This window comes from Globicephala melas, chromosome X, assembly GCF_963455315.2.
Source record: "Globicephala melas chromosome X, mGloMel1.2, whole genome shotgun sequence".
Taxonomy (NCBI): domain Eukaryota; kingdom Metazoa; phylum Chordata; class Mammalia; order Artiodactyla; family Delphinidae; genus Globicephala; species Globicephala melas.
This window is the reverse complement of record NC_083335.1, coordinates 27105284-27132505: the sequence shown is the minus strand read 5'-3', so window position 1 is coordinate 27132505 and position 27222 is coordinate 27105284. Positions and strand designations below refer to the sequence as shown.

The following is a 27222-nucleotide window of genomic DNA, read 5'->3' as shown; positions in this document are numbered from 1 at the left end:
CCAGGTCATCAATGATTTGTAAGTCACTGAATCCCATGGCCTTTTTTTAAAAAAATATTTTTTGGCTGTGCCACATGGCAGGTGGGATCTTAGTTCACAGACCAGGGATCGAACCCCCACCCCCTGCAATGGAAGTGTGGAGTCTTAACCACTGGACCGCCAGGGAAGTCCCCCCATGGCCTTTTTTCAGGCATCACACTTGACCTTCCAGCAGCATCCAACCCTGATGGCCACTCCCCTTCTTCATTCTTATCCTTGGGTTAGGTAATATAATACCAGTCTTCTGGTTTTTCACCTGCTCTCTGGCTACTCCTTTTCTGTCTTTATACATTTCCTTACCTGTACAGTATCCTTAGAGTTCTTTAAGGCTGGGCCTTAGGCCTGTTTCTGTTCTTTCTCTACTCTCTCCCCCTAAGTGATTAAATCCAGGCCCATGGCTTCAATGATCACCTAAAAATAGATGAATTCCAAACCTGTATCTCTAGCCCAAATTTTTTCTCTGAGCTCCAAGACCTGTATATCCAACTGCCCCCATCTCCATTTCCCACCTGCCACTCACCCTCACTGTAACATGGTTTCTGCCTCACCAGTTCACACGTGCCTCAATACTGCCAAATCCAGTGAACAGTGCACATTTCTTATCTTTCTTAATCTCTCTGTGGCATGGGACACTGCCAGCCATTCTCCTCCTTGAAAATACCCCTTCCATTATGCCAGTACTCTCTCCCAGTTGAGGACCATTCTCTTTCAATCACCTTCGATGGCTCTTCCTCTTTACCTGCCTCTTGGGCTACTGGTTTCTAAAAGCTGAGTAAACATAAAGCAGTGACTTATAAAGTAAAGGCAAACTGATGTCACATTAGAGAAGATGGCAGGATGGAAATGAAGCAGCAGCTCAAGGATGTTGTCCAGACGTTTTGGTTCTTATGGAACAAGACTGGTGAACAATGATTTGGTCTTCTAGGTGAGCAAAATATAGGCATAGTGCTAGTGAAGGTAGTAACAAATATCATTCATCCACTTTCAAAATTCCCAAAAGGTTAATTAAGTATCAAAAGCTTAATTTCTCAAAACTAACAGCTATTTTGTAAAGTTAATAAACACTTAGCTTCGTACTTGAGTGATGTTGATGTTTATTGATATCGACGCAAAACAAACTAAGATTAAAAGTTGCTATTTAACAGGAACAAATATTGGTGCAGTTTCCTTCCTGGAGACGGTAGGCACTCAGCTCCAGACCTAAGATAAAACAAAGACTGGATTGTCAAGCACCAACTAAGGGTTAAGCTTTAGTAATATAAAAATTGCTAAAGGCAAAAGGAGATGTTAAAAAAGTTTTTTTTTTATGCTAAGCTCACGTAAGCAAACAAAAAACTAAAACTAATCCTAAAACTTTAGGACATAGGATATAGACAAGACATGACTATTTAAATTTTTGCAGAAGCGAAAATCTGTTATATCCTTCACTGTACTTGTATTACAATTACATGCTTGTTGCTTCTACACTACACAAAGTCAACAGTTATCAACAACAATGACTATAACTAGATCTGAACAAGACTTCAAAGTGACTCTGCTCCACTGAAATTAAGAAAATTCAATCCAGGATTAACAAAACCTTTTGATTTTAGAGCCAGTTCCCGTATCTTCTTCTCGTGTCATACCTAATTAAGTCCTCTCTTGACGTCTCCTGCCTGCAAACTGCAATGTATGTCCTCTCCCTCAGCTTTGTCTGACACTTTAAAATTAATTTGTATGAACTGCATAAAAAATGAAATTGTACTTCCAATCTGAACCTGCAATCGGGCTCCTGCTTTGACGCAAAACATACTCCTCTGCAGTGTACCCCACCAGCACAGCGACCCCCTTTCTCTCTCTCTATTCCTTTGCCCTGAAGGCACTTCTGGATTGCTTAATTCGTGCTCTTTGGCTGCCTAGACAGTCAGGACACCTAAGGCCATTTGGACCTATCACTCCTCGCTTCCTTCTTTTCTATGGCTAATACCACTTTCCTGCTTTTTTTCTATGGTTGAATCTCCAGACTTGGTGCTGTCATCATGGGGACAGAGTCGATTTCGGCTTCGAGCTCCTGGTTGGTAAAGCTGCATTGCTGGGCGATCCTAAAGTAAAATGAAATGTTAATGTTACAACATTGCTACTAAGCATTTACAGGGGATTTTCAGAGTCATAAGTTATATATTGACATATACCAAAAAGAACCCACACAAGACCAAAATGTGAGGGCACAGTACGTGACAGTAAGTGCCGATGGTTAATTTGCTTCAAACTGCCCGCTTCCTTTCCCCTATCTACAAAGAAAAACAACCGTTTCACTTTTTAAGCAACAGTTAAAAATACGTATTATTTTATATGCCTAGAGTAAATTTTTGATAAGTCTACTGCCTAATTTTCTCAACCATCTCAAGATGAACTGAATCAGCTTGAATAGTTTTTCCTTAGAAACCATGGCCACTGGCTCTCTTCCCCATCAGTAAATTCACTTTAAAATGCACCACCACCTGAGAAAATTTTAGGAGTAAAAACAAAAATAATAAAGAATGCAAAGTCTTAAATGAAGACCTCCCTGAAGTTATGAGCTCAGACCCTTGTAACTTAGCACAAATATGACTGTCTCTTAATTCAGGTTTAACAAGGTAATAGCCTAGTTTGAGACTCTCTAGGTGGCACTTTAGATCTCAGGTTCCTAAATAATCCTCAATAAAGTCACCAGGTACCCCTCAGTTCAAGTAATGTGTTTGGTTATGACAGTATGACCCTGGAAAACTTACATGTATAGGCCTTTTTTCAAATTCAATAAAACAAGACATGAGCCTTCCTTGCCCTTTCTCTCTGACATATGAAAGTTAGGCTTAAAGCATTATTCCCAAGTGAATAATTCCAGCAAAATATTTCACTATTTTAACAAGATGAAACGTTAAAACAAATGAGACTGCTGCGTAGCATTTAAAGAAACAGATGATGGGGCTCCTACTGTGCAAAGATGGGACAATTTAAACATCCATCAACAAGGACAATAACTGATAGTAACAAGTTGGAGTACACCAAATATTTCTAAATCCACAAGTTCTTAAAGACTAAACGGAACAAAACTCATGGATAGCCCCTACAAGTTGCTGGGACACCAACTCATTACTCTGAATACTGTAAATAAAGGGAAAGGATCAAATGCTTTTCTTGCCTTTCCTCCACCTTATGAAATAACGCATCTAAACAAAATTATCAGGAGAAAAGCTGATAAAAATTTTTATAATATATGGATCAGGCTTATAATACCTGAACTAATTGATCAGTTGTTTTTCCAACTTTTTATCTTAAAAATTTTTAATCTATAGAAATGTTGCCAAACTTGTACAACAAATACCTCATACCTTTCTCCTAGATTCACGATGGTTAACATTTTGTCACATGTGCCTTTTCCGACTCTAGTGTGTGCAGGCATACACGTATATAGACACATTATATTTTTGCAGAACCATTTGAGAGTAAGTGCAGACATCATGACCCTTCATTGCTAAATATTTCAGCCTGTGTATCTTAAGAGCAAGGACATCCTATCACATAACCATAATACGATTACTATTGGTCAATCTTAACGTCACAATAAAAGGATACCCAGACATTGTATGCTTCCTGATATGATGCAGTAGGAACTGCACAACACCACCTATCAAGTATTCTTGCCAACAATTGAGTCTGAATATATTCAGGCCTCTAGATGAGGGGCCACCTGTTTTTGTGAATAAAGTTTGATTGGCACACAGCCAGGCTTATTCTTTTACATGTTGTCTATGCCTACTTTCCTACAAAGCTTACCGGTTGTGACAGAGACCACATGGCCCACAAAGCCTGAAATATTTACCATCTGGCCCTTGACAGAAAAAATTTGCTGACACTGCTCTAGATATGACTACTGGTTTTCAAGGAAACACAGAAGGTAGAGGAACATGTTAAATGATACCACAGGGATGTAATTAGCCAATCTGGACTGTTAGAAGCTCTACAGGGCAAACTGGATTCTGCAACAAATAAATGGTAGGAAAGCAAGAGGAGGAGGAATTGTCTAGATTAAGAGACACTTAAGGGAACATTTCAAGCAAATACAGTTTGTGGACCTTGTTTAGAGCCTATAAAAAAGATGTTAATGAGACAATTGGGAAAATCTGAACACTGAGTAGGTAGGATGCTAAGGAGTTATTGTCAGTTTTTTTTTTTTTTTCTGGTGTGAAAATGATATTAGGGTTATTTTATTAAGAAAAAGAGTCTTGGGCTTCCCTGGTGGTGCAGTGGTTGAGAGTCCGCCTGCCGATGCAGGGGACACGGGTTCGTGCCCCAGTTCGGGAAGATCCCACATGCCGCGGAGTGGCTGGGCCCGTGAGCCATGGCCGCTGGGCCTGCACGTCCGGAGCCTGCACTCCGCAACAGGAGAGGCCACAACAGTGAGAGGCCCGTGTACCAGAAAAAAAAAACAAAAAAAAAAAAGAAAAAGAAAAAAAGCCTTTGGGACTTCCCTGGCAGTCCAGTGGTTAAAACTCTGCATTTCCACTGCAGGGGGTATGGGTTCGATCTCTGGCTGGGGAACTAAGATCCTGCATGCCACCTCGGGGCGTGGCCAAAAAAAAAAGTCTTTACTCTTAATATTGACGTATTTAAAGAAGAGATTATCTGTCTAGGATTTGCTTGAAAATAATCCAGTAGGAGTAAGATAGGCTAGAGTAGAAAGAAGATTGGCCATGAGGTGATAATTGCTGAAGCTGGGTGATGGGTACATCACATTATTCCTCTGTTCTCTCTACTTTTGTGTGTGTTTGAAATACATACACAAACTTATTAACAATAAGTTAATAAAAGGACCCCACCAAGACTGAAAAAAAGGTGCAGATAGTTAAAGTTCCCCTAAAATTCTATAATGAACAACGAGCTAGCCCTTTCCTTTATACTTGCAGGAAAAGAAAAAGAAATCCTCATGAAAATAAGTTTAACGAAAAGCAGCACCTTGTTTCTTATGCGATCTCTCTTAACCACTTCTTCTTTCTTTTCAGTTTTTTCTGAGCTGCCTACTGGTTCTGTACTTTCAGGCTTCTTTCCTTTATCCCGAAGGGCTTCTTTCTCTTTTTTCATTTCTTCTTCCTTTCTTTTAAAAGCCTTCTCTTTCTCGTAGCGCTCCTTCTGCCTGCGGCGCTCTTCCTCCTGCCGCTTCAGCCTCTCTCTTTCCCGCAGGGCGCGCTCTTGGTCTCGTTCATAATCCCGCTCCCTCTCCCTGTATTCTCTGCCACTCTCATCTTCAGGTCTGCGTGAGAAACAAATCTGAGTATGCACCCTCAAAGTTCTTCTAATCACAAATGCAGGAACATTCTGATCCTGACTTGGCCACTACAATGAGGTTGAACTTTTGGAGCAGCATTAAAAAAAAACTACTAGTATTTTGAAAAACAGTAAAAAAAAAACCCCAAAGTCATTCACCCAGATTAAGATACTAAAATATTTGAAACCTGTCCTCCTCATCCCCCTACACCTCGTAAAACCAAGTATCTTGATTCAGGTACAGGTCCAGAAAGTAGCAGTAAAACTAGCACCTAGAAACATACCAAAAACAAATGTACCAAAGAGCCCTCAACTACCGACCTCTTAGGCTTTTCATCTTTAAATTCACCATCAGAACGTTTGGGCAATGGACAACTCTGCCCACTGGCTCTTTCATCACTCAGATTCTCTTTGTCCAATTTCTTGACCTTTTCTCTTTTGTCCACTTCTTTTTCATCGCCTTTTTCTGGCTTCTTGAGCAGCTTTAAAGAGAACAAATTTAAGTTTATTTTGAAGGGTGGGACATTGTCTTCTGATTCTACCAAAGAAAATAATATACTAAATATTTTCAATTTAGGCTATAGAAGGCCCCCGTCTCTACAGGTACTCATAAACTTTCAGGTGAACAACTAGTGCATGAGAGCAGTAATTTGCTAAAAGGACGCTATTAATGTGAAAGTGTTATCCACTCAAATGAAGTGGTTTAATCACTTTGTGGCAATAGGATCAAGACTCCTTTGGCTTAAATGGGTCAACCTTTAAGTAGACCAACGTACACTTTCAAGTATGCCTTCTGTAGCCCAGCATGTTGGCATAACTTGATAGGAAAATATGGTATGAATTTAAAATGCTAAGCAGATCATTACTGCTGGACTATTTTTACGTAGTAATTATAATGACAAATACCTTGGTCACCAAAGGAGAGATCCATTGCAGGAATAATTTTGCCTTGAGTCTGAGAGTAGTTACATACTTATGATGGTACAATCATATTATCATTAGAGATGAAAAGCAAAAATTATTTGGCATTTGATTTAAAAATCCAAATACCTCATACAATGGAACTGTGAAGTTCCATCTGTACTGAATAGGAATTCTGCTCAATGTCATATATATGACAGAATGCAATTCTAAACTAAAAGTGGTTTATAAAGTCCAAATTGCTAACAAAAATTTCTTTCTCATGCCACTGCTATAAATCTCTCTAGAATACCCTCAAGTGTTGGATATTCAGAGAGATTTTTAGTCAAAATAGAAGAATTTCAAGTCTCAGAGTGAAGGCATCATAGAAAGTTTCATCTCAGGGTGAAGGCATCATACAAGCCACCAAGCAAGAGGCAAAGCACCACAAGACTTAAGCATGAAGTGTTTCAGCACACAGACAGCCACTGCAAATGGTGAGTCCAAACTGGACACTAAGAAGGCACCAGTGTAAAGTGAGGATACCATGTGCAGGTTTCACTGGAAGTGTTCTTATTTCTCTAATGAACATCTTTGTTAGAAGCCAAGATGTTCATTACTCTAATAAGAACATTAACGGATATCTCTAGCATGGCTGGCTCTACCTTCTGCCTTGCTGACAGAAATAGCAAGTCAAGTCACTTGTGGCATGGCGGACAGAGAAATCGCTAGAAGGAATTAAGATGGGAACCTCCCCACCCTGCCGCCAAGCCCCTTATCACCAATAATGAGTCCTGGAGAGCCTAGGGGAACCCTAGCCACGTGAACGGCTGAATTTTGAGGAGGTAAAAGGAGACCCTGCCATCACCTCGGTGAGATTTTCTCTGACTTTCTCTGAAGTACTATGTACAAGTACTTCCCCAGGAAGTTCGCTGAAGTAAGGGCTGCCAAGCCATGCCCTCAGAAGGGAAGTAGCAAGGCTGGGATCTTTCTATAGGTTTTCCTCTTCCTACATGCAATATATTAATCAGAATCTGCTGCTCACAGATTCCCAGGTAGATGCAAGAAGGTAACGTGGAGAATCCTGTGAGAGGGGAAAGGACATAATGCAGGGGGTATATCCCTAGTACTCCCACAAGGCAGCCAGTTATGAGAGGCATATAAAAAGAAGAGAAGGGAAAGAGCTCTTTAGGCATGGTTGTCCTCTAGCTGTATATTGTTGAAGCTCCTGGGTACACAGCAGAGCATCAGCAAGTCATCTGAGCTTCCTTCTAAGGTAGGAATTTAAAATGGCTCAGCTTTTAAGAAGACTTAGGTCAGTCTGAAGGGGTTTTCTACAGGTAACACTACCACCACCACCAAAAGGACTTATTAACTAAGACCTGTGTGTGTGACATGATACTAGGTGCTCTGTATCATGTACTTGGTCCTTACATTTTTCTGATTCACAGCTTGTAACAGAAACCTGTGTACCTGAGGACAGTGGAAAACAAACAGATGAGGCAACTTCATGTATCAAAAATGAAGGAAAAGCTGAATAAAACCCGTAATTCATGCCAGCCAGCCCTAAGCCCTTATTTATGAAGAATTGAGAAAATAATAATCCAAAATTGAACATTTTCAATGATTAAAAATAACACAGATCTGCACTGAATACCATGTAAACTACTTAATCTTTAAAATTATCTTAAATTAAAAGAATAATACTATTACTATTATAGGAAAGGCTTCTGTTGATTCACTCCCCCCCCCAAAAAAGACAAAAACAAAACCAAAAAAACTGTTTACACCAACACAAGATGCATGCATATTTGAAGAAGTAGATACAGTACATGCAAATTTCAGCAACATGCAGTCAGTTTAAGTTATTTTCATACCTTAATCTTTGGTTCATCCTTTAATTTGTCCCTTTCTGGAACTCTGTCTATCTTCTTTAGCTTTTCTATATCTTTCCTTTTTCGTTTCTCTTCTTCTTTCCACTTCCTCCTCTCTTCTTCTCTTTGTCTTTTTCTTTCTATTTCTCGCCTCCTCCTTTCTTCTCTCTTTTCTTCTCTCATCCTCTAGAAAGAAACATCAACACAAACCTTCAAACAAGATAACTGCCACCAAAAACTTAGTCTTGAAGGTACGGTGGGCACCCACTTAACTATATCATCTTTCCTTCCCATTTTCTATCTCCTTAACCCCCTCACCACCCCATTCAAAATATGAGAGAGAATAAAGACCAGGGCCTGCTAATATCAGAGTCTCCCAATGCTGCCTTACTACATTATCCAGAGGCTTTCAGGAAATCAAGAGAGTGTCTCTGGAGCAAGCTAAGGACTCCCTGGTTTTGCAGAGTGAATCTTTGGTCCAACAACCAGAGTGAAGAAGAAGGCCAGAGAGTGAGGCCAATGAGCCAACTCTTTAAAGAATAATGGTAGAAGAAGCAGCTATCTCTCCTATAGGATCCCAATGCTCTTATATTCACAGAATGCAAACCAATGAAATAGAAGTATTGAGAGAACTATAAAAACAAAAGGTTTACCTGCTTGTTTTTCAGGAAGCTCAAAAGTGGGGTTGTCTTTTTAGCTACATAAATGTAAACAGATTATTAATAATACTTAATCAACCCCTAGAAAGGATTCTGTTTTCTGACATTCCCTGCCAACCACCCAAGGTGGGAAAACTATACCCCTTAAACAGTAAGTTCACAACTATATTATTGGAAAGAAGTTTTACAGTATTCTATTTCGATTCTGAAGGTTTAAAATAATTTTTTAAAAGTTAAGAAATTCAAATTAAAACAATAAAACAATTATTAAAAAGAGCAATTCCCGGTCAGTGAGAATAAAGTGCAAAGGACATTCTCTTGTTTTACAGATGGGAGTATAAATTTGCTCAACCAGGAAGAAACTGGGGTAAGGGGCTAAAAATATCTAATACTTTTGACCCCATAATTCCACTTCTGGGAATTTATTCTATGGAAAGTATCGGAGATGGGCTTATATTATGCATCCATTAATAAAAACCAAGTTTTAGAAGAATATTTAACTCATTCTTCAATATTCTGAACAATGCTATCTAACCTTGTAGCTAGCTTTTTGCAAAGCATACTTCCTTCCTAGCATAAATTCCTAGGAGTGGAAATCCTGGGTCAGAGGCTGTGCTTATGTTTAGAGCTGATATAGTAGTGACAACTTACTACTAAAACCAATATCCAAGCTAGAATTTCTCAAGTGGTTTTCAATTTTGCAGTAACTAACTTCATTTTTTGACATTTTCAGGTCAAAATTTTTTTTAGGAATATGAGCTTATTACTAGAAAACACCAATTGATCTTCAAAGGCTTACCAACATCTTAAGGTCCTATATGAGTCTTCAAACTTTTTATACTTCTGTTACATTTGTGTGGCACTAAATAAGTCAGAATTTTTCCCATCTTATCAATGCATTCTCATAATCCTGTGAGGCAGGTATTATCTGCACTTTATAGTAGAACAAACAGAGTCTTAAAGAAGTTAGTGCCTTTCCCATGGTCAAACAGCTAGCAAGTGACAGAAGTGGGAGTCTGACAGGTCTTCTGATGAAAAAGCTGTTGCCCTTAATTCCTTTTGCCCACTTACCTATTAATTCTCTATTTTTTGCTTCTATTTCCTCTAGCAGTGTCTCTGGAGTAGATGTCATTTTCTCATTATCTGCAGCATAACTTTCCAAAAATTTTCTATATTCTGGATCTAAATAATTGTTTAAGTAAATAGAAAACATAGCAGACTTTAAACAAAATAGGAAATATTATCTATGGGAGAACTGCAAGCCATAGTTATGGGACCTTCAGAGACTATCATTTATAGCATGTAAGCAGTTTCTGCATCAGTACACCTCACTTTAATTAAACTCAGCATATGAAAATCAGGTGTTCTAAACAGATAAATGAGGGCAGATGTCCTAGATGTGGCACTAGAGGTGATAGTAACTTCTGGAATTCTTTCCTAGATGCCTCCGACATCAGAAAGGGTAACACATCTGAGTCATTATGTTGTATCTGGAGCATGCACTGTGGAGCATGTCACTTGATCTAGTCTTCACGGTCTGAATCTATGATATAATCAATAAGCAGCTGTGTGTTGAGTCTTTTCTGTGTTTTCCTTATAAAATACCCATTATAGTAATAAATAATGGAAACCAAACTAGTTGATTCTAAAATGCCCATCTGATATAAAATATTGCAGCTAAGTCCTTAGCCAACACAACCACATTACAGAGATCTCAAAATCTGGATCCAGTTTACCGTAAATGGCAATTATTTCAGTTTTTTAGTTCTAGTATTTCAGTTCAATGGAATTACTATGTGTGCAGTTAACTGCATATTCAAAGCCTAGAAAACAGGACTGGCCACTACAGATACTTTATATTAAGTTACTCAAGTATAGAAAATTTTCCATCACAGCTCTCAATGATAACGCTTCCTCTTTATAAAAATGGAAACCAAAAGTCAAATAAATAATCATAAAAATGGTAAGAGGCCTCAAGGAGTTGTAATTTGAAACATCTGATTTTTTCCCATTGTCTTCTAATATACCTAAGGTGATTTACTACTCAACAGTCAAAATATATTGCTTAATGGTGAAGGGATGAAAAGCCATTAGCCAAAGAGAGTGAAAACTAGAGGAAACCCACCTCCATTCTAACAAGCAAAGCTTTCATCAGTGAATTACATCTCTCATGAACTTTATTTCCTATGTTTTCTTAATTTAAAAGATTGGAGTCCACTTAATTCCCACAAAGGTAATATTTTTAAAAAACCCATGGCCCTACTATATATACAACACAGGGAACTCTACTCAATATTCTGTAATAACCCATATGGGAAAAGAACCTGAAAAAGAATAAATATATGTATATGTATAACAGAATCACTTTGCTGTACACCTGAAACTAACACAACATTGTAAATCAACTATATTCCAATATAAAATAAAAATTAAATTAAAAAAAACATGGCATTAGCATTACATAACTAGAGCTATACTGTACCATCATCGATAGTCCCAACTTTAGTATCTCTTTTCTTAGTCTTCTTTTTTGCAGCTTTTTGAAAAGGTGCAAATTCTACTATGGCAGGATATTCCTGACCTGTTTAGAAAAAATAGCATACTTGTTGTAAGAAAGAAAAGGTCAAAAGTGGATACAAGAGACTCAACCCACCACTCTCTAGGCTTCCTTTGATGACAGTGGTCTGAATAGGTCTCCCAACAGGCATAAATCACATTGGCACAACTAAAATCAACATGTTGCCAAAGGAGCTCCCAGTTCATACTGATAACTTAGTGAAAAGATATGGGAGGGAATTAAAATACTCACTTAAATTCAACTTCTAAGTGTGATATTGTGATATGTGGGAGAAAAAAATCTACAAACTAATTTTCATTTAAAAAATACATCAGAGGGAATTCCCTGGCAGTCCAGTGGTTAGTACTCGGCACTTTCATTGCAGGGGCCTAGGTTCAATCCCTAGTGGGGGAACTAAGATCCTGCAAGCCATGCAGCATGGCCAAAACAAACAAACGAACAAACAAAAAAACCAGATCACAATACTGATTATACAGGGGTATAAATATGTCAAAAGTCACCAAATGCACACATAAAATGGATGCATTTTAATATGTAAATTATACCTTAATAAAATTGATTTTTTATAAGTGCAAAAATATACACCAGAAATCTCTAGAACAGGTAAAGCTACAGAGATAGAAAGTAGGTTAGTGCTTGTCTAGAGATAAGGAGTAACAGCTAATGGGTACGAGGTTTCTCTTTAGAGAAATGTGTTCTAAAATTAGATTGTGGCGACAGCTGCACAACTCTGTGAATATACTAAAAAACACTGAACAGTACACTTTAAAAGGGTGAATTTTATGGCATATGCATTATATCTCAGTAAAGCTGTTATTAAAAAATACACCAGGAGACACCAAAGCACAGGCAACAAAAGTGAAAAATAGATAAACTGTGCTACATCAAAATTAGGAACTTATGGGGCTTCCCTGGTGGCACAGTGGTTGGGAATCCGCCTGCCAATGCAGGGGACACGGGTTCGAGCCCTGGTCCAGGAATATCCCACATGCCGCGGAGCAACTAAGCCTGTGTGCCACAACTCCTGAGCCTGTGCTCTAGAGCCCGCGAGCCACAACTACTGAAGCCCGTGCGCCTAGAGCCCATGCTCCGCAACAAGAGAAGCCACCACAATGAGAAGCCCGCGCACCACAATGAAGAGCAGCTCCACTTGCCACAACTAGAGAAAGCCTGTGCCCAGCAACAAAGACTCAACGCAGCCAAAAATAAAAATAAATAAAATAAATAAATTAAAAAAAAATTAAGAACTTCTGTGCATCTAGGGACATAATCAACAGAGAGAAAAGGAAGCCTATAGAATTGGAGAAAATATTTGCAAATCATATATCTGATAAGGGGTCAATATACAGAATACGTAAAGAACTCCTACAACTCAACAAAAAAAACCCCAAATAATCTGATTAAAAAATGTTCAAAGGACTCGAACAGACATTTCTCCAGAGATGGTATACAAATGGCCAATAAGCAAATGAAAAGATGCTATGTGCTCAAGCATATGAAAAGATTAAACTATTACCTCACTAATCATTAGGGAAATGCCAATCAAAACCACAATGAAATACCATCTTATACCTGTCAGAATGATTACTATTAAAGGGGAAAAAAACCCCAGAAAATAGCAAATGTTGGCAAGGACATGGAGAAATTAGAACCTTCATGCATTGCTGGTGGGAACAGAAAATGGTGCAGCCACTATGGAAAATGGTATGGTGGTTCCTCAAAAAAATTAAAAATAGAATTACCATATGACCCCGCAATTCCACTTTTGGGTATGTATTCAAAAGAAGTGAAAGCAGAGACTTGAACAGATGCTTGTACATTCATAGCAGCATTATTCACAATAGCCAAATGTCCCTCAACAGATGAATGGATAAAGAAAATGAAGTATATACATACAATGGAAAAGGAGATTCTGACACATGCTACAACATGGATTAACCTTGAGGACATTATGCTAAGTGAAATAAGCTAGTCACTAGAAGTCAAATACTATGATTCCACTTATATGAGGTACCTAGAATGGTCAACTTCATAGACAGAAGGGTGGTTCATGGAGGTAGAATGTAGTTGCAAGAGGCTGGGAGAGGGAGAAATGGGGAGTTGTTTAACAGGTAGAGTTTCAACCTTACAAGAAGAAGTTCTAGAGATTGGTTGCAGAACAACGTGAATGTACTCAACACTACTGAACTGCACATTTAAAAATGGTTAAGATGGTAAATTTTATTTGTGCATTTTACCACAATTTTTAATAATGCAAAAAACCAAAAAAAGTAACGAGGTAATGATACATACTATGACATGGATGAACCTTGAAAACATACTAAGTAAAAGAGGCAGTCACAAAAGGCCACATATTGTATGATTCAGTTCATATGAAATGTCCAGAATAAGGAAATCCATAGTTAGATCAGTGGTTGCCAGGGTCTAGCGGGAGAGGAGAATGGGAGATGACTGCTAATGAATACAGGATTCTTTTTGAAGTGATGTATACATTCTGGAATTACATAGTGGTAATGGTTACAAAACTTGTGAATATACTAAAAACCATCGAATTTTATGGTATGTGAGTTATATCTCAATTAAAAAAAAAAAACCCAAGTGACTACTGGAAAAATACACCAGATCCCTGCTATAGAATAATGTCATACAAGGTATAAAATTCCATCCTGGGCTTCCCTGGTGGCGCAGTGGTTGGGAGTCCGCCTGCCAATGCAGGGGACGCGGGTTCGTGCCCCGGTCTGGGAGGATCCCACATGCCAGGGAGCGGCTGGGCCCGTGAGCCATGGCCGCTGGGCCTGCGCGTCCAGAGCCTGTGCTCCGCAACGGGAGAGGCCATAGCAGTGAGAGGCCCGCGTACTGCAAAAAAAAAAATTCCATCCTTAGATCTTTGGCATGTAAACATAAGCCAGGATAAATTACTAGAATTGACCATTAGGCATCACAAAGCAGTCACACAGGAAACAAGGTTTTAGAAATCCTAGTGAATGCAGAATCCTATTACCTTAATAACTGATACATTTGAGAAGGAACAGATAAACCAGACTGAAACAAAAGGAAATTGTGGAAGACAGGCTGAAAAAAACAGAAGTGAGGCCAAACTATGGAAGATGCTGACTACCAGACTAAGGAATTTGGACTTTTGTTCACAACTGCTATCTTAAGTCACTATTTTCAAAAAGATTAATTTCATGGCAATATAAGACTATTAAATTATACAGAAAGTGGAAAAAAATGGAAAATCCTATAAGGTTAGAGACTGGTTTTCTAAGCATTTGGTGATGAGGATATAAAGTGTGAAAGTATTACTAAGTCTAGATGAACAAGATATTAAAAAGCAGTAAATTGACAAAATCCATCACTTGTTTAAATGTAAGGGATAAAAAAGAGAGGAAAAAAGTTAAACACAACTCAGATTTCCAGGAAATCACTGCTATCTACTGGAATAAACTTGGAGTGGAGAAGTAGCCGGTTTGAGGGGATTAATAAAAGCTGGACAAACACAGTAGCAATCCTTCAACTTTTACTGGCATATTTCCTGACAAAGATTTCCTTTTTACCAACTTTGAACTAATACTGAAAAAACATAACCTAACAAAAAGACACATCATTCACCTATGATTGCAAAGTCAAAAGAAAAGTGGCAAATGGAAGTGTGGACATTCTCTGACTAAATGTTGCAAGCAGCAGATAATAAAATGAGAGTTAAGGCAGAAGTTTTTCTTCCCTATAAACTCCTGGATACAAAGTGGGAAATCATCAAGTTCAATGTTTTAATTATATACAACTTAGAATGTTAAACAGTACTCCAGCTGGCAACTATTGACATAAAGAATCTGACTTAAATAAGTGTTAGTCCTTGAAGCAAGATGAGAAGTAAATATTTAAAATTTGTCATACAAGTTTAAAGAGTCATTTATCAGTATCACTGTTGAAACTAGTAAATACTCAAAACAACAGATCATCTAATACCGGGCAAAAGAATAGTCACAGGAGGAGAAAACTGTGGCAATTTCATTCAGTTGATCAAACTACAGAAATAATAGGTTAATACAAATACCTGAGGACTGTAAAAAGTCATATTATCTATTTATAAGGCTGTCATAAGCTTATCAAATGTGTAAAACTCTTTAAATGTTGCTCATCTTATCACCCAGGATTTTAGAAACGCCATGAAGGCATCGAGAAAACACTGTGATACACACATTGTCTTAAACATACAAATGACAAAGAAACCACCCCCCTCAGTTAAAAGGACTTACCTTTATTGTCGAGGAACACATAACCATCGAAACGATCCCTGAACAAAATAATGTCCTCCTGGTTTTTAAAGTTGATGTATGCTCTGGCATACATATGAGGATACAGGCTGCAGGGAGGAAAGCAATTATGTCAATGTGCTTGCAGGTGTCTGACTGAACTACAAGTATGCATATGTTAAAAAGATAGGCTCAAAAATCAAATGGAAAACATTAGTAGGATTAAAAAGAATGGAAGAAACCTTTTTCATTTACCCCCTCCCTCTTTTATTTATTTATTTTACCTAGTATCATTAGAAAAAAACTCAAAATAATCATGCTCAGGCATAGGCTGAAGATGTTCCTGAAGCTGCTCCTTGGTCAAAGTGGGCGGTAATCTCCGTATTACCACCTTAAGAAATGAATAAGGAAAATAAAATTAGTACAAAGCAATTTTCTGTCAAACCTGAATCACTGTCCCTGAAGAAAGTTGGCCTTTAAAAGATGAGATCACTTATAAAAACCCAAGAGAATGTTCAGAAAGCTCAGAATGATTAGTCAAACATAATAGTAACGTAGTTAAAAAAAACCACCAACTCTCAAAAACGAGAACTGCCTGGAGCAAGGAAAATCTCAGGTTCTGTTAACCTGAAGCCCCACAGTTTACTAGGTCTTCGCCTCATTTTCTATCACCCATTTTCAGCAGTGGTAAGAAATTAGTAAACCAACCCTGGTCTTTTGTGGGTGCCATGAATTCTTGATTTATTAATATTTCCCTACCACATCCAACACATCCTAAAATATAATCCTTACTCAATCAGCATAAAGAATTCAAAATTCTAAGGAATACCACAAATTCCCTCATTGCTCCCCAAATAAGGATGCACCCGATCTGGCCCCCAGACCATAATATCCCCCACCCACCCACTCCCTCAACTAGCCTCTATTAATTTTCCTATCACAAACTACTCCCATCCTTGATGGCCTCTTCACTATTGCCCCTTCCCAACCATCCTCCACGGGTGGCGGAACGGTCCCGCCCTCTCCTGGGCCGACAGCCGGCCAGTCACCTTGCTCAACGCCTCTTTCTTCTCCTTGTTCCGATCCTGCTTATCTTCCGCTTTGATGCTGTCCCCCGAAGGCCCACAGACGCTGCCTGTGGCCCCCGGGGGAGTCAAGAGGGTTACTCGCTTCTCCTTAGGCCTATGCTCCTTCTCCTCCTTCATGGCCACGGTTTCGCTCCTCATCGCGGTGGCCCGGCCTAAACGCCACTACGCCAGCACCTAACGACTCCCGGCCCACTCCGAACAGAACTCCGCCCCCAACGGACGCCCCGCCTTCTAAGCGGAATCCTGCTTTCTTTAGGGCCCCGCCAGGATCTCGCGAGACTTCAGGACGCCTGGTCTTAGCTTCCCGCCCGCGGAATCCCCGCACCGCCCAATCCCCTTGCGACCCAGACTCCCTCGGGGCACGTCATTAGCAGCTCCGCCATCTTGGCTGGGACGAGTATTTCACGGACTACAAATCCCGGCATGCAAAGCACTTACTCGGGCTTCCCTGGTGACGCAGTGGTTAAGAATCCACCTGCCAATACAGGGGACACGGAATCGAGCCCTGGTCTGGGAAGATCCCACATGCCACTGAGTAACTAAGCCCGTGTGCCACAACTACTGAGCCTGCGCTCTAGAGCCCACGAGCCAAAACTACTGAGCCCACGCGCCACAACTATTGAAGCCCGCGCACCTAGAGCCCGTGCTCCGCAACAGGAGAGGCCACCGCAATGAAAAGCCCGCGTATCGCAAGAAAGAGCAGCCCCGGCTCGCTGCTTCTGGCCGGGAGGTCTGGAGTCGTAGGTGTTTCAGGGTTCCTATTTGTAAGTAAATGGAATCCTTAATCTTGAAAGTGTAGTGTTTTTCAGATCTAAAGATACTTTCTGCGGGCTTTGTTTTCCTCAGATAAACCCGATGTTATCCAAAGTTTACCTCACTAGGGGAACGACTTGTATTTTCTATCATTGGTTGTGAAGTGTCCTTTCAGAGTTTTTAGAGGTTTTTTTCCTTATATTGATTAGGATTCAGACACTTAATAAACACGCACAGAACACTGACATTAAAGGATCATTATAACCAAAATGTATGAGATTTGTTTTCATCACCGTTTTTAAAAGTAAAAGGAACCTATCATGGTACTGATGCCCCGCAGGGAGGAGAAAATAAAATAAAACCCAACTTGCTTTAGATGGGATTGCCCTCCTTCCCGCTTTTAAAAAGGCTAATTATGCATTATTTGTAATAGCCCCAAACTGGAAACAACCCAAATATCTGTCAACCGGCTAATGCATAAACAAAATGTGGCACATCCATAGATCTAAATACTACTCAGCAATAAAAATGAAGCGATACGTCCATCCACATGAGTGAATCTCAAAACGATTATGCTGAGTGAAAGAATCAGGACACAAAGAGAATACATGCTGTATGATCTCATTGATATGAAATTCCAGAAAAGGTAAAACCATAGTGAGAGAAAGCAGATCAATGATTGCCAGGGGGCGTCGGGGGTGGGGAGAAGGGATTGACTGCAGAAGGGCTCCAGGGAACTTTTTGGAATTATAAAAAATGCTCTTTATCATGATTGTGGTGGTGGTTGCATGACTGCAGACATTTGTGTAAACTCATTGAATTGTACACTTAAAATTGGCAAATATTATTTTATGTAAATTATATTTTATTGAAATTCAGCCCCTCAGATTAAAAGAAATGCAAAACTTGAAAAATATTGCTCAGCAAAAGCCCCAGGGGGCTCCTCAGGAGAATGGAATGGAATCTGTCTCCTTCTCCAAACCCAAGAAAAATCTTTTTCCGTGGAGGAGCTGGTTAGTAGTGATCTTGAAGAGACAGCTGGCAGTGGAAGTCTTTACAAGAGGAAGAAATCTTTCTCCAAAAAGGAACCAATTAGTGACCCTAAAGAGGCAGGAAACAAGTGTCCCCAAGAAAAAGAGGAAATTCTCTTGTAAATGTCAAGTATTCTGATTTGGGTTTTTTTAATGTTTTATTATACTTTGTTAAAAAGGAAAAATTGTACATTTTAGAATGTTTTTATGAGTAAATTTAATGTACTGAAAATGTAAAAAAAAGAAAAGAAAAAGAGGAAATTCTCTTCCAAGGAGGAGCCACTCAGCAGTGGACCTGAAGAGGCTGCTGCCAGCAAGAGCAGCAGCTTCAAGAAAAAGAAAAAGCTCCAAAAGCTGTCCCAGGGTGATTAGAATTGACATTTCCCTGGTGAGGCATAACTTGCAGAGATATTTCCCAACCCAAGCCTATATCTCAATAAAAAGAAAAATATTGCTTTAAATGATAGAGCGTTTGTATTTCATCAAATTTAAGATACCATCGAATCTAAAACCATTATTTTATATACAAAGAAAGAAAAAATGCTGCCAATTGAACTATGACACACTATCAATTTTAAGATGTATCTTGATTTCAGAGGTGTTAAAATGTGAAAAAAAGTGTTAGTATCAATTGAGCATAGTATATCTCTATTATGTGCAATTAAGGAAAAAGGAGGTGAAATGGGAGAGAAGGGCAAATGATAAGCCAGAGAGAGACACAGACATCCCCAGCAGGCAGGAACCAAGTTAAGGATGCAATAGAAACCCAAGGCAGAAAGCTGGCTCAGGGCCAAGGACCCATTTTTGCTGACGTCTGGAATATATTATCCAGACTCCGTTCTTAAACTGTCTCACTTCTGTTGCCAAGCATATGCTTGTGTTCCTAATTCCTGTTGCCAAGGCTATTTCCCTGTATTTGGGATCTGTTACTCACTCTTGCCTCCAGCACCTGCCCACTCGTACAAGCCTAGCTTAAGTATCTATCTGCCTCTGAACTCCTACTTAGCTTTGCATTTACATCTTGGTGTATGCCTGTTTTGGAGTGCTTGCTAGCTTTAAACAACTGCTGTATTTCAGTCATCAGAGTTGGGTGTTCCAGGGCTCAGTCCTTAGACCCCTTTTCTATCTACGCTCACTCCTCTGTTAGTCTCATCTGTTCTTGTGGATTTTCTCTCTTCGCTGACTACTCCAAAATTTATATCACCAGTCCATACATCTCCTCTGAATTCCAGACATATATCCAACTGCCTAATTTGACATCTCCACTTAGATGTCTAACACATTCAGATTCTCTGAACATGTCCAAAACTGAACACCTGATCACTCCCCACAACGCCTGTATTAGTTTCCTATTACTGCTGCAACAAATTACCACAAATTTTGGGGGTTAAAATAACACAAATTTATTATCTTACAGTTCTGTAGGTTAAAAGTCCAACAGAGGTCTCACTGGACTAAAACTGAGGTGATGGCAGGACTGAGTTGCTCCCTGGAGGCTCTAGGAGAGACTCTAGTTCCTTGTCTTTTCCAGATTCTTGAGGTTGTTCATATTCCTCAGCTTGTGGCCCTTCCCTCCATCTTCAAAGCCAATAATATAGCATCTCTCGGGACTTCCCTGGTGGTCAAGTGGCTAAGACTCCGTGCTCCTAATGTAGGGGGCCTGGGTTCGATCCCTGGTCGGGGAATTAGATCCCACATGCAGCAACTAAAGATCCTGCATGCTGCAGCTAAGACCCATCATAGCCAAATAAATAAATAAATATAGCATCTCTCTCGGACCATCTTCATCTATGTCTCTTTCACTCTCTCTTCTGCTTCCCCCTTCCACTTTTAAGGACCCCTGTGACTACGTTGTGCCCACCTGGATAATCCAGGATACTCTCCTTATGTTAAAGTCAGCTGATTAGCAACCTTAATTCCCATTGCCATATAATGTAACATAGTCACAGGTTCTGGGGATTAGGGTGTAGACAATTTAAGGGGGCATTATTTTGCCTACCACACACTGTAAAGTTTCTTTTTTTTTTTTTAAGGGAATTTCATTTTCATTAATTTATTTTTGGCTGCGTTGGGTCTTAGTTGCTGCGCGCGGGCTTTCTTTAGTTGCAGCAAGTGGAGGCTACTCTTCCTTGCGGTGTGCGGGCTTCTCATTGCATTGGCTTCTCTTGTTGCAGAGCACGGGCTTTAGGTGCGTGGGCTTCAGTAGTTGTGGCACGTGGGCTCAGTAGTTGTGGCGCACGGGCTTAGTTGCTCTGCAGCATGTGGGATCGCCCTGGACCAGGGCTCAAACCCATGTCCGCTGCGTTGGGAGGCGGATTCTTTTTTTTTTTAACTGCTTCTGAAGCATTTGTTTGCAAATGCAGGTTATATATATATATTTCTCAACATCTTTATTGGAGTACAATTTTTTTTTACATCTTTATTGGGGTATAATTGCTTTACAATGGTGTGTTAGTTTCTGCTGTATAACAAAGTGAACCAGTTATACATATACATATGTTCCCATATCTCTTCCCTCTTGCATCTCCCTCCCTCCCACCCTCCCTATCCCACCCCTCCAGGCGGTCACAAAGAACCAAGCTGATCTCCCTGTGCTATGCGGCTGCTTCCCACTAGCTATCTACCTTACGTTTGGTAGTGTATATATGTCCCTGCCTCTCTCTCGCTTTGTCACAGCTTACCCTTCCCCCTCCCCATATCCTCAAGTCCATTCTCTAGTAGGTCTGTGTCTTTATTCCTGTCTTACCCCTAGGTTCTTCATGACATTATTTTTTCTTAAATTCCATATATATGTGTTAGCATACGGTATTTGTCTTTCTCTTTCTGACTTACTTCACTCTGTATGACAGACTCTAGGTCTATCCACCTCATTACAAATAGCTCAATTTCGTTTCTTTTTATGGCTGAGTAATATTCCATTGTATATATGTGCCACATCTTCTTTATCCATTCATCCGATGATGGGCGCTTACGTTGTTTCCATCTCCGGGCTATTGTAAATAGAGCTGCAATGAACATTTTGGTACATGACTCTTTTTGAATTATGGTCTTCTCGGGGTATATGCCCAGTAGTGGGATTGCTGGGTCATATGGTAGTTCTATTTGTAGTTTTTTAAGGAACCTCCATACTGTTCTCCATAGTGGCTGTACCAATTCACATTCCCACCAGCAGAGCAAGAGTGTTCCCTTTTCTGCACACCCTCTCTAGCATTTATTGTTTCTAGATTTTTTGATGATGGCCATTCTGACTGTTGTGAGATGATGTGAGATGATATCTCATTGTAGTTTTGATTTGCATTTTCACAATCCAAGAACATGGTATATCTCTCCATCTATTTGTATCATTTTTAATTTCTTTCATCAGTGTCTTATAATTTTCTGTATACAGGTCTTTTGTCTCCTTAGGTAGGTTTATTCCTAGATATTTTATTCTTTGTGTTGCAATGGTAAATGGGAGTGTTTTCTTGATTTCACTTTCAGATTTTTCATCATTAGTGTATAGGAATGCCAGAGATTTCTGTGCATTAATTTTGTATCCTGATACTTTACCAAGTTCATTGATTAGCTCTAGTAGTTTTCTGGTAGCATCTTTAGGATTCTCTATGTATAGTATCATGTCATCTGCAAACAGTGACAGCTTTACTTCTTCTTTTCCAATTTGGATTCCTTTTATTTCCTTTTATTCTCTGATTGCTGTGGCTAAAACTTCCAAAACTATGTTGAATAAGAGTGGTGAGAGTGGGCAACCTTGTCTTGTTCCTGATCTTAGTGGAAATGCTTTCAGTTTTTCACCATTGAGGACGATGTTGGCTGTGGGTTTGTCATATATGGCCTTTATTATGTTGAGGAAAGTTCCCTCTGTGCCTACTTTCTGCAGGGTTTTTATCACAAATGGGTGTTGAATTTTGTGAAAAGCTTTCTCTGCATCTATTGAGATGATCATATGGTTTTTCTCCTTCAATTTGTTAATATGGTTTATCACGTTGATAGATTTGCGTATATTGAAGAATCCTTCCATTCCTGGAATAAACCCCACTTGATCATGGTGTATGATCCTTTTAATATGCTGTTGGATTCTGTTTGCTAGTATTTTGTTGAGGATTTTTGCATCTATGTTTATCAGTGATATTGGCCTGTAGTTTTTTTTGTTGTTGTTGTAAAGCTGGTTTGGTGGTGCTGAACTCTCTCAGCTTTTGCTTGTCTGTAAAGGTTTTAATTTCTCCATCAAATCTGAATGAGATCCTTGCTGGGTAGAGTAATCTTGGTTGTAGGTTTTTCTCCTTCATCACTTTAAATATGTCCTGCCACTCCCTTCTGGCTTGCAGAGTTTCTGCTGAAAGATCAGCTGTTAACCTTATGGGGATTCCCTTGTGTGTTATTTGTTGTTTTTCCCTTGCTGCTTTTATTATGTTTTCTTTGTATTTAATTTTTGATAGTTTGATTAATATGTGTCTTGGTGTATTTCTCCTTGGATTTATCCTGTATGGGACTCTCTGTGCTTCCTGGGCTTGATTAACTATTTCCTTTCCCATATTAGGGAAGTTTCAACTATAATCTCTTCAAATATTTTCTCAGTCCCTTTCTTTTTCTCTTCTTCTGGAACCCCTATAATTCGAATGTTCGTGCGTTTGTTGTCCCAGAGGTCTCTGAGACTGTCCTCAGTTCTTTTCATTCTTTTTTCTTTATTCTGCTCTGCAGTAGTTATTTCCACTATTTTATCTTCCAGGTCACTTATCCGTTCTTCTGCCTCAGTTATTCTGCTATTGATCCCATCTAGAGTATTTTTCATTTCATTTATTGTGTTGTTCATCATTTATTGTTTCATCTTTAGTTCTTCTAGGTCCTTGTTAAATGTTTCTTGCATTTTGTCTATTCTATTTCCAAGATTTTGCACCATCTTTACTATCATTATTCTCAATTCTTTTTCAGGTAGACTGCCTGTTTCCTCTTCATTTGTTAGGTCTGGTGGGTTTTTATCTTGCTCCTTCATGCTGTGTGTTTTTCTGTCTTCTCATTTTGCTTAACTTACTGTGTTTGGGGTCTCCTTTTTGCAGGCTGCAGGTTCGTAGTTCCCGTTGTTTTTGGTGTCTGTCCCCAGTGGCTAAGGTTGGTTCAGTGGGTTGTGTAGGCTTCCTGGTGGAGGGGACTAGTGCCTGTGCTCTGGTGGATGAGGCTGGATCTTGTCTTTCTGGTGGGCAGGTCCATGTCTGGTGGTGTGTTTTGGGGTGTCTGTGAACTTATGATTTTAGGCAGCGTCTCTGCTAATGGGTGGGGTTGTGTTCCTGTCTTGCTAGTTGTTTGGCATGGGGTCCAGCACTGTAGCTTGCTGGTCGTTGAGTGAAGTTGGGTGCTGGCGTTGAGATGGAGATCTCTGGGAGATTTTCGCCGTTTGATATTATGTGGAGCTGGGAGGTCTCTTGTGGACCAGTGTTCTGAAGTTGGCTCTCCCACCTCAGAGGCACAGCAGTGACTCCTGGCTGCAGCACCAAGAGCCTTTCATCCACATGGCTCAGAATAAAAGGAAGAAAAAGTATAAAGAATTATAAGTAGAAAGAAAGAAAGAAACGAAGGAAGAAAGAAAGAAAGAAAGAAGGAAAGAAGGGATGAAGGAAAGAAGGAAAGAAAGAAAAAGGAGGGAGGGAGGGAGAGACAGAGGGATGGAGGGAGGAAGGAAGGAGGGAAGGAAGGAAAAAAGAAAGAAAGACGATAAAGTAAATTAAAATATAAAGTTATTAAAATAAAAAATAATTATTAAGAAAAAAAATTTTTAAAAAACGGACAGATAGAATCCTAGGACAAATGGTGGAAGCAAAGCTATACAAACAAAATCTCACACAGAAGCATACACATACACACTCACAAAAAGAGGAAAAGGGGAAAAAATCATAGTTCTTGCTCTCGAAGCCCACCTCCTCAATTTGGGATGACTCGTTGTCTATTCATGTATTCCACAGATGCAGGTACATCAAGTTGATTGTGGAGCTTTAATCCACTGCTTCTGAGGCTGCTGGGAGAGATTTCCCTTTCTCTTCTTTGTTCGCTCTGGTCCTGGGGTTCAGCTTTGGATTTGGCCCGCCTCTGTGTGTAGGTCGCCTGAGGGCATCCGTTCTTCGCTCAGACAGGACGGGGTTAAAGGAGCAGCTGATTCGGGGGCTCTGACTCACTCAGACCGGGGGGAGGGAGGGGCACGGAGTGCGGGGCGAGCCTGCGGCAGCAGAGGCCAGCATGATGGTGTGCCGTTGCACCAGCCTGAGGCCTGCCGTGTGTCCTCCCGGGGGAGTTGTCCCTGGATCCCGGGACCCTGGCAGTGGCGGGCTGCACAGGCTCCCCGGAAGGGGGGTGTGGATAGTGACCTGTGCTCGCACACAGGCTTCTTGGTGGCGGCAGCAGCAGCCTTAGCGTCTCCCGCCCGTCTCTGGGGTCCGCGCTTTTAGCCGCGGCTCACGCCCGTCTCTGGAGCTCCTTTAAGCAGCGCTCTTAATCCCCTCTTCCAGGTACGTGGGGAGTTTCTTGCCTTTTGGGAGGTCTGAGGTCTTCTGCCAGCATTCAGTAGGTGTTCTGTAGGAGATGTTCCACGTGTAGATGTATTTCTGGTGTATCTGTGGAGAGGAAGGTGATCTCCGCGTCTTACTCTTCTGCCATCTTCCCTGGAGTATATCGAGGCAGATTCTTAACCACTAAGCCACCAGGGAAGCCCTGTGAAGTTTCTTTTTAATTAAAATTTTAAAGTACAACACGTACAGATAAGTGCACAAATAATAAACATATAGCTTGATGAATTTTCACAGAGTGAATACACTCATGTAACTAGCACTGAGATCAAGAAGTAGAACATTGCCAGCATTCCAGATGCTCTGTTGGCGTTCCTGCTCAGTCACTTCCCCCACCAAGAATACCACCATCCTAACTTCTAACACGATTGATTAGTTTTGCTTGTTTTAAACTTTATGTAAATCGAATCACACAGCATGTATTCTTTTATGCCGAGCTTCTTTCTCTCAACTTTTATTTATTTATTTATTTAGGCTGCACCATGCAGCTTGTGGGATCTCAGTTCTCTGACCAGGGATTGAATCCGGGCCATGGCAGTGAAAGCCCAGAACCCTAACCACTAGACCGTCAGGGAACTCCCTCTCTCAACTTTTATGACTATGAGATTCATTTATATTGTCGTATGTAGCTTTGAATTGTTCATTCTCGTTGCTGTATAATATTCCATTGAATGAATCTACCACACTTTATTTATCTATTCCAATATTTGGGGTGCTGCTCTGAACATTCTAGTACGTGTTGTTTGGTGATCATATGTATGCATTTACGTTGGATACATACCTAGGAGTGGAATTGCTGGATCCCAGAGTAAGCATATGCTCCACTTTATTAGACACTGCCAAAGAGTTTTCCAAGAGGTTGTACCAATTTACACTCTTATCAACAGTGTGTGAGAGTCCCAATTGCTTCACACCCTTCCCAACACTTGCTAATGTCTGGTGGGTGTGTAGTGGTTGCTCATTGTAGTTTTACTTTGCATTTTTCTGATGATTAGTGCAGTAGAGCACCTTTTCATATGTTTATTTTTTACTGTATGCCTTTTTAACCTTTTGGTTATTGCACCATGTTAATATATTATTTATTCCAAAGCAAAATTAAAAAAACAAAACCAAGGTGCGGAGGTGTTACGGCTCCTTTTCACCAGTTAAGGGGGCGAGTAAAGGAGAGACAGAGAGAGAGAGAGAGAGAGAAACTCTCTTCAAAGTTCCTTACATCATTGATTCTCAGCATTTGATTGTACACTCCAAGATCCTTCTTCCCGCTTCCCAAGTTGGCAATATCATGGTTGGGACTCCACCGTAGAAAAGCAGAAAGAAAATGTTTACACATACACAGAGAAAAACCCTTACTTTAAAAATTCTTCCCTGGCCTTCATTGAGCAGACTGCTTTTTATAAGTTGTATTGCCCCTTTTGTATTAACTCCTTTCACAAATAAAATTCCTTGTGGGAATCACGTGGGACTGCCCGATGTTCAGCTCCACCCAGCATAATGGGCAATATAACACTAACACCCAATTTCAAGATCAAAGTGCCTTTCATTTAAATGCTGTTGTGTTTGTTGTTGTTTTTAATTAATTTTTGATCCAGAGCAGCTCTGAAATTACCCAAATCCCAAGCAGACATGAGAAAAGGAGTTGGATAATTTGTAAAGTACAAAAAAAAAAAAATCCACTTAAGTGCCTGCTGATTCTAAAGTTATCTGTAAAGGAAAGGATAATAGTTTACTTTATATATTAGCCAAGTTAAAGATATGTTTGAGAACTTTGGACTCCAATGTAAAAAGGAGGATTACACAGTATAATTATTTAAAGTACCTTCCCATTGGTCAAGGATTATAACAAAAGATGTTAACCAGCTATACCCCATGTGTACTGATGACATAAAACAAGAGGTAATGGGAGATATGACATAAGCAATTCAGTTTCATGGGAAACAAAGGTGAATTTCTCAATTAAAAAAATTTTTTTTCAGTTTAAAATTGGTGTCTGAGGCTTGGAGGAGTGACATTAGATTCTGAGTGAGAATACCACACTTATGTGAACTTGTAAGTAAATAAAATACGGTTTAAAATCCTGAAAATGTATAATTTTCTCGGGTGAATAAATTTACAAGATATAAAAGTCAAACAAAAATTACAAGTTAATCATATTCTCTAATATGGACTTAGAAAGAGCCTATGTACTGAGAGTGAGATTATGTTTAGACAAA

At 39.8% G+C, this 27222-nt stretch overlaps 2 protein-coding genes across 3 annotated transcripts in view; one reads left to right on the top strand and one right to left on the bottom strand.

The window, feature by feature from the left end:
- Positions 1-1116: 1116 nt before the first annotated feature.
- On the bottom strand, positions 1117-16906 carry UPF3B (UPF3B regulator of nonsense mediated mRNA decay). Of its 2 annotated transcripts, XM_030849779.3 has the most exons (11): positions 16639-16906; positions 15874-15980; positions 15593-15699; positions 11238-11336; positions 9827-9937; positions 8750-8793; positions 8100-8282; positions 7657-7695; positions 5644-5804; positions 5014-5308; positions 1117-2120 (listed from the first exon to the last, which is right to left on the bottom strand). In XM_030849779.3, the coding sequence occupies exons 1-11, from the start codon at positions 16813-16815 to the stop codon at positions 1971-1973; spliced, it is 1473 nt and encodes a 490-aa protein (XP_030705639.1). In that variant the 5' UTR covers positions 16816-16906; the 3' UTR covers positions 1117-1970. The 2 variants fall into 2 exon arrangements, with proteins under 2 accessions (XP_030705639.1, XP_030705641.1); XM_030849781.3 differs by lacking the exon at positions 7657-7695 and having other exon boundaries at positions 16639-16904.
- A 229-nt stretch (positions 16907-17135) lies between these two features.
- Positions 17136-27222, top strand: part of NDUFA1 (NADH:ubiquinone oxidoreductase subunit A1) — a 45075-nt gene continuing 34988 nt past the window's right edge. The window contains exon 1 of the mRNA XM_060292595.2: positions 17136-17441. Coding sequence (XP_060148578.1) covers positions 17349-17441 — 93 coding nt within the window. The 5' untranslated portion in view covers positions 17136-17348. The remainder of the gene's footprint in view (positions 17442-27222) is intronic.

Bases quoted from the DNA above. Each gene is read 5' to 3' on its own strand.
- UPF3B (XM_030849779.3), bottom strand. From the start codon at position 16,815: ATGAGGAGCGAAACCGTGGCCATGAAGGAGGAGAAGGAGCATAGGCCT. The intron at 5,805-7,656 runs GTAAGGACCAAG...TTCTCTTTAAAG, and splicing joins AAGCTGTGAATCAGAAAAAT to CTGCTCAAGAAGCCAGAAAA. The intron at 2,121-5,013 runs GTGCTGCTTTTC...ATTTTACTTTAG, and splicing joins GAGATCGCATAAGAAACAAG to GATCGCCCAGCAATGCAGCT.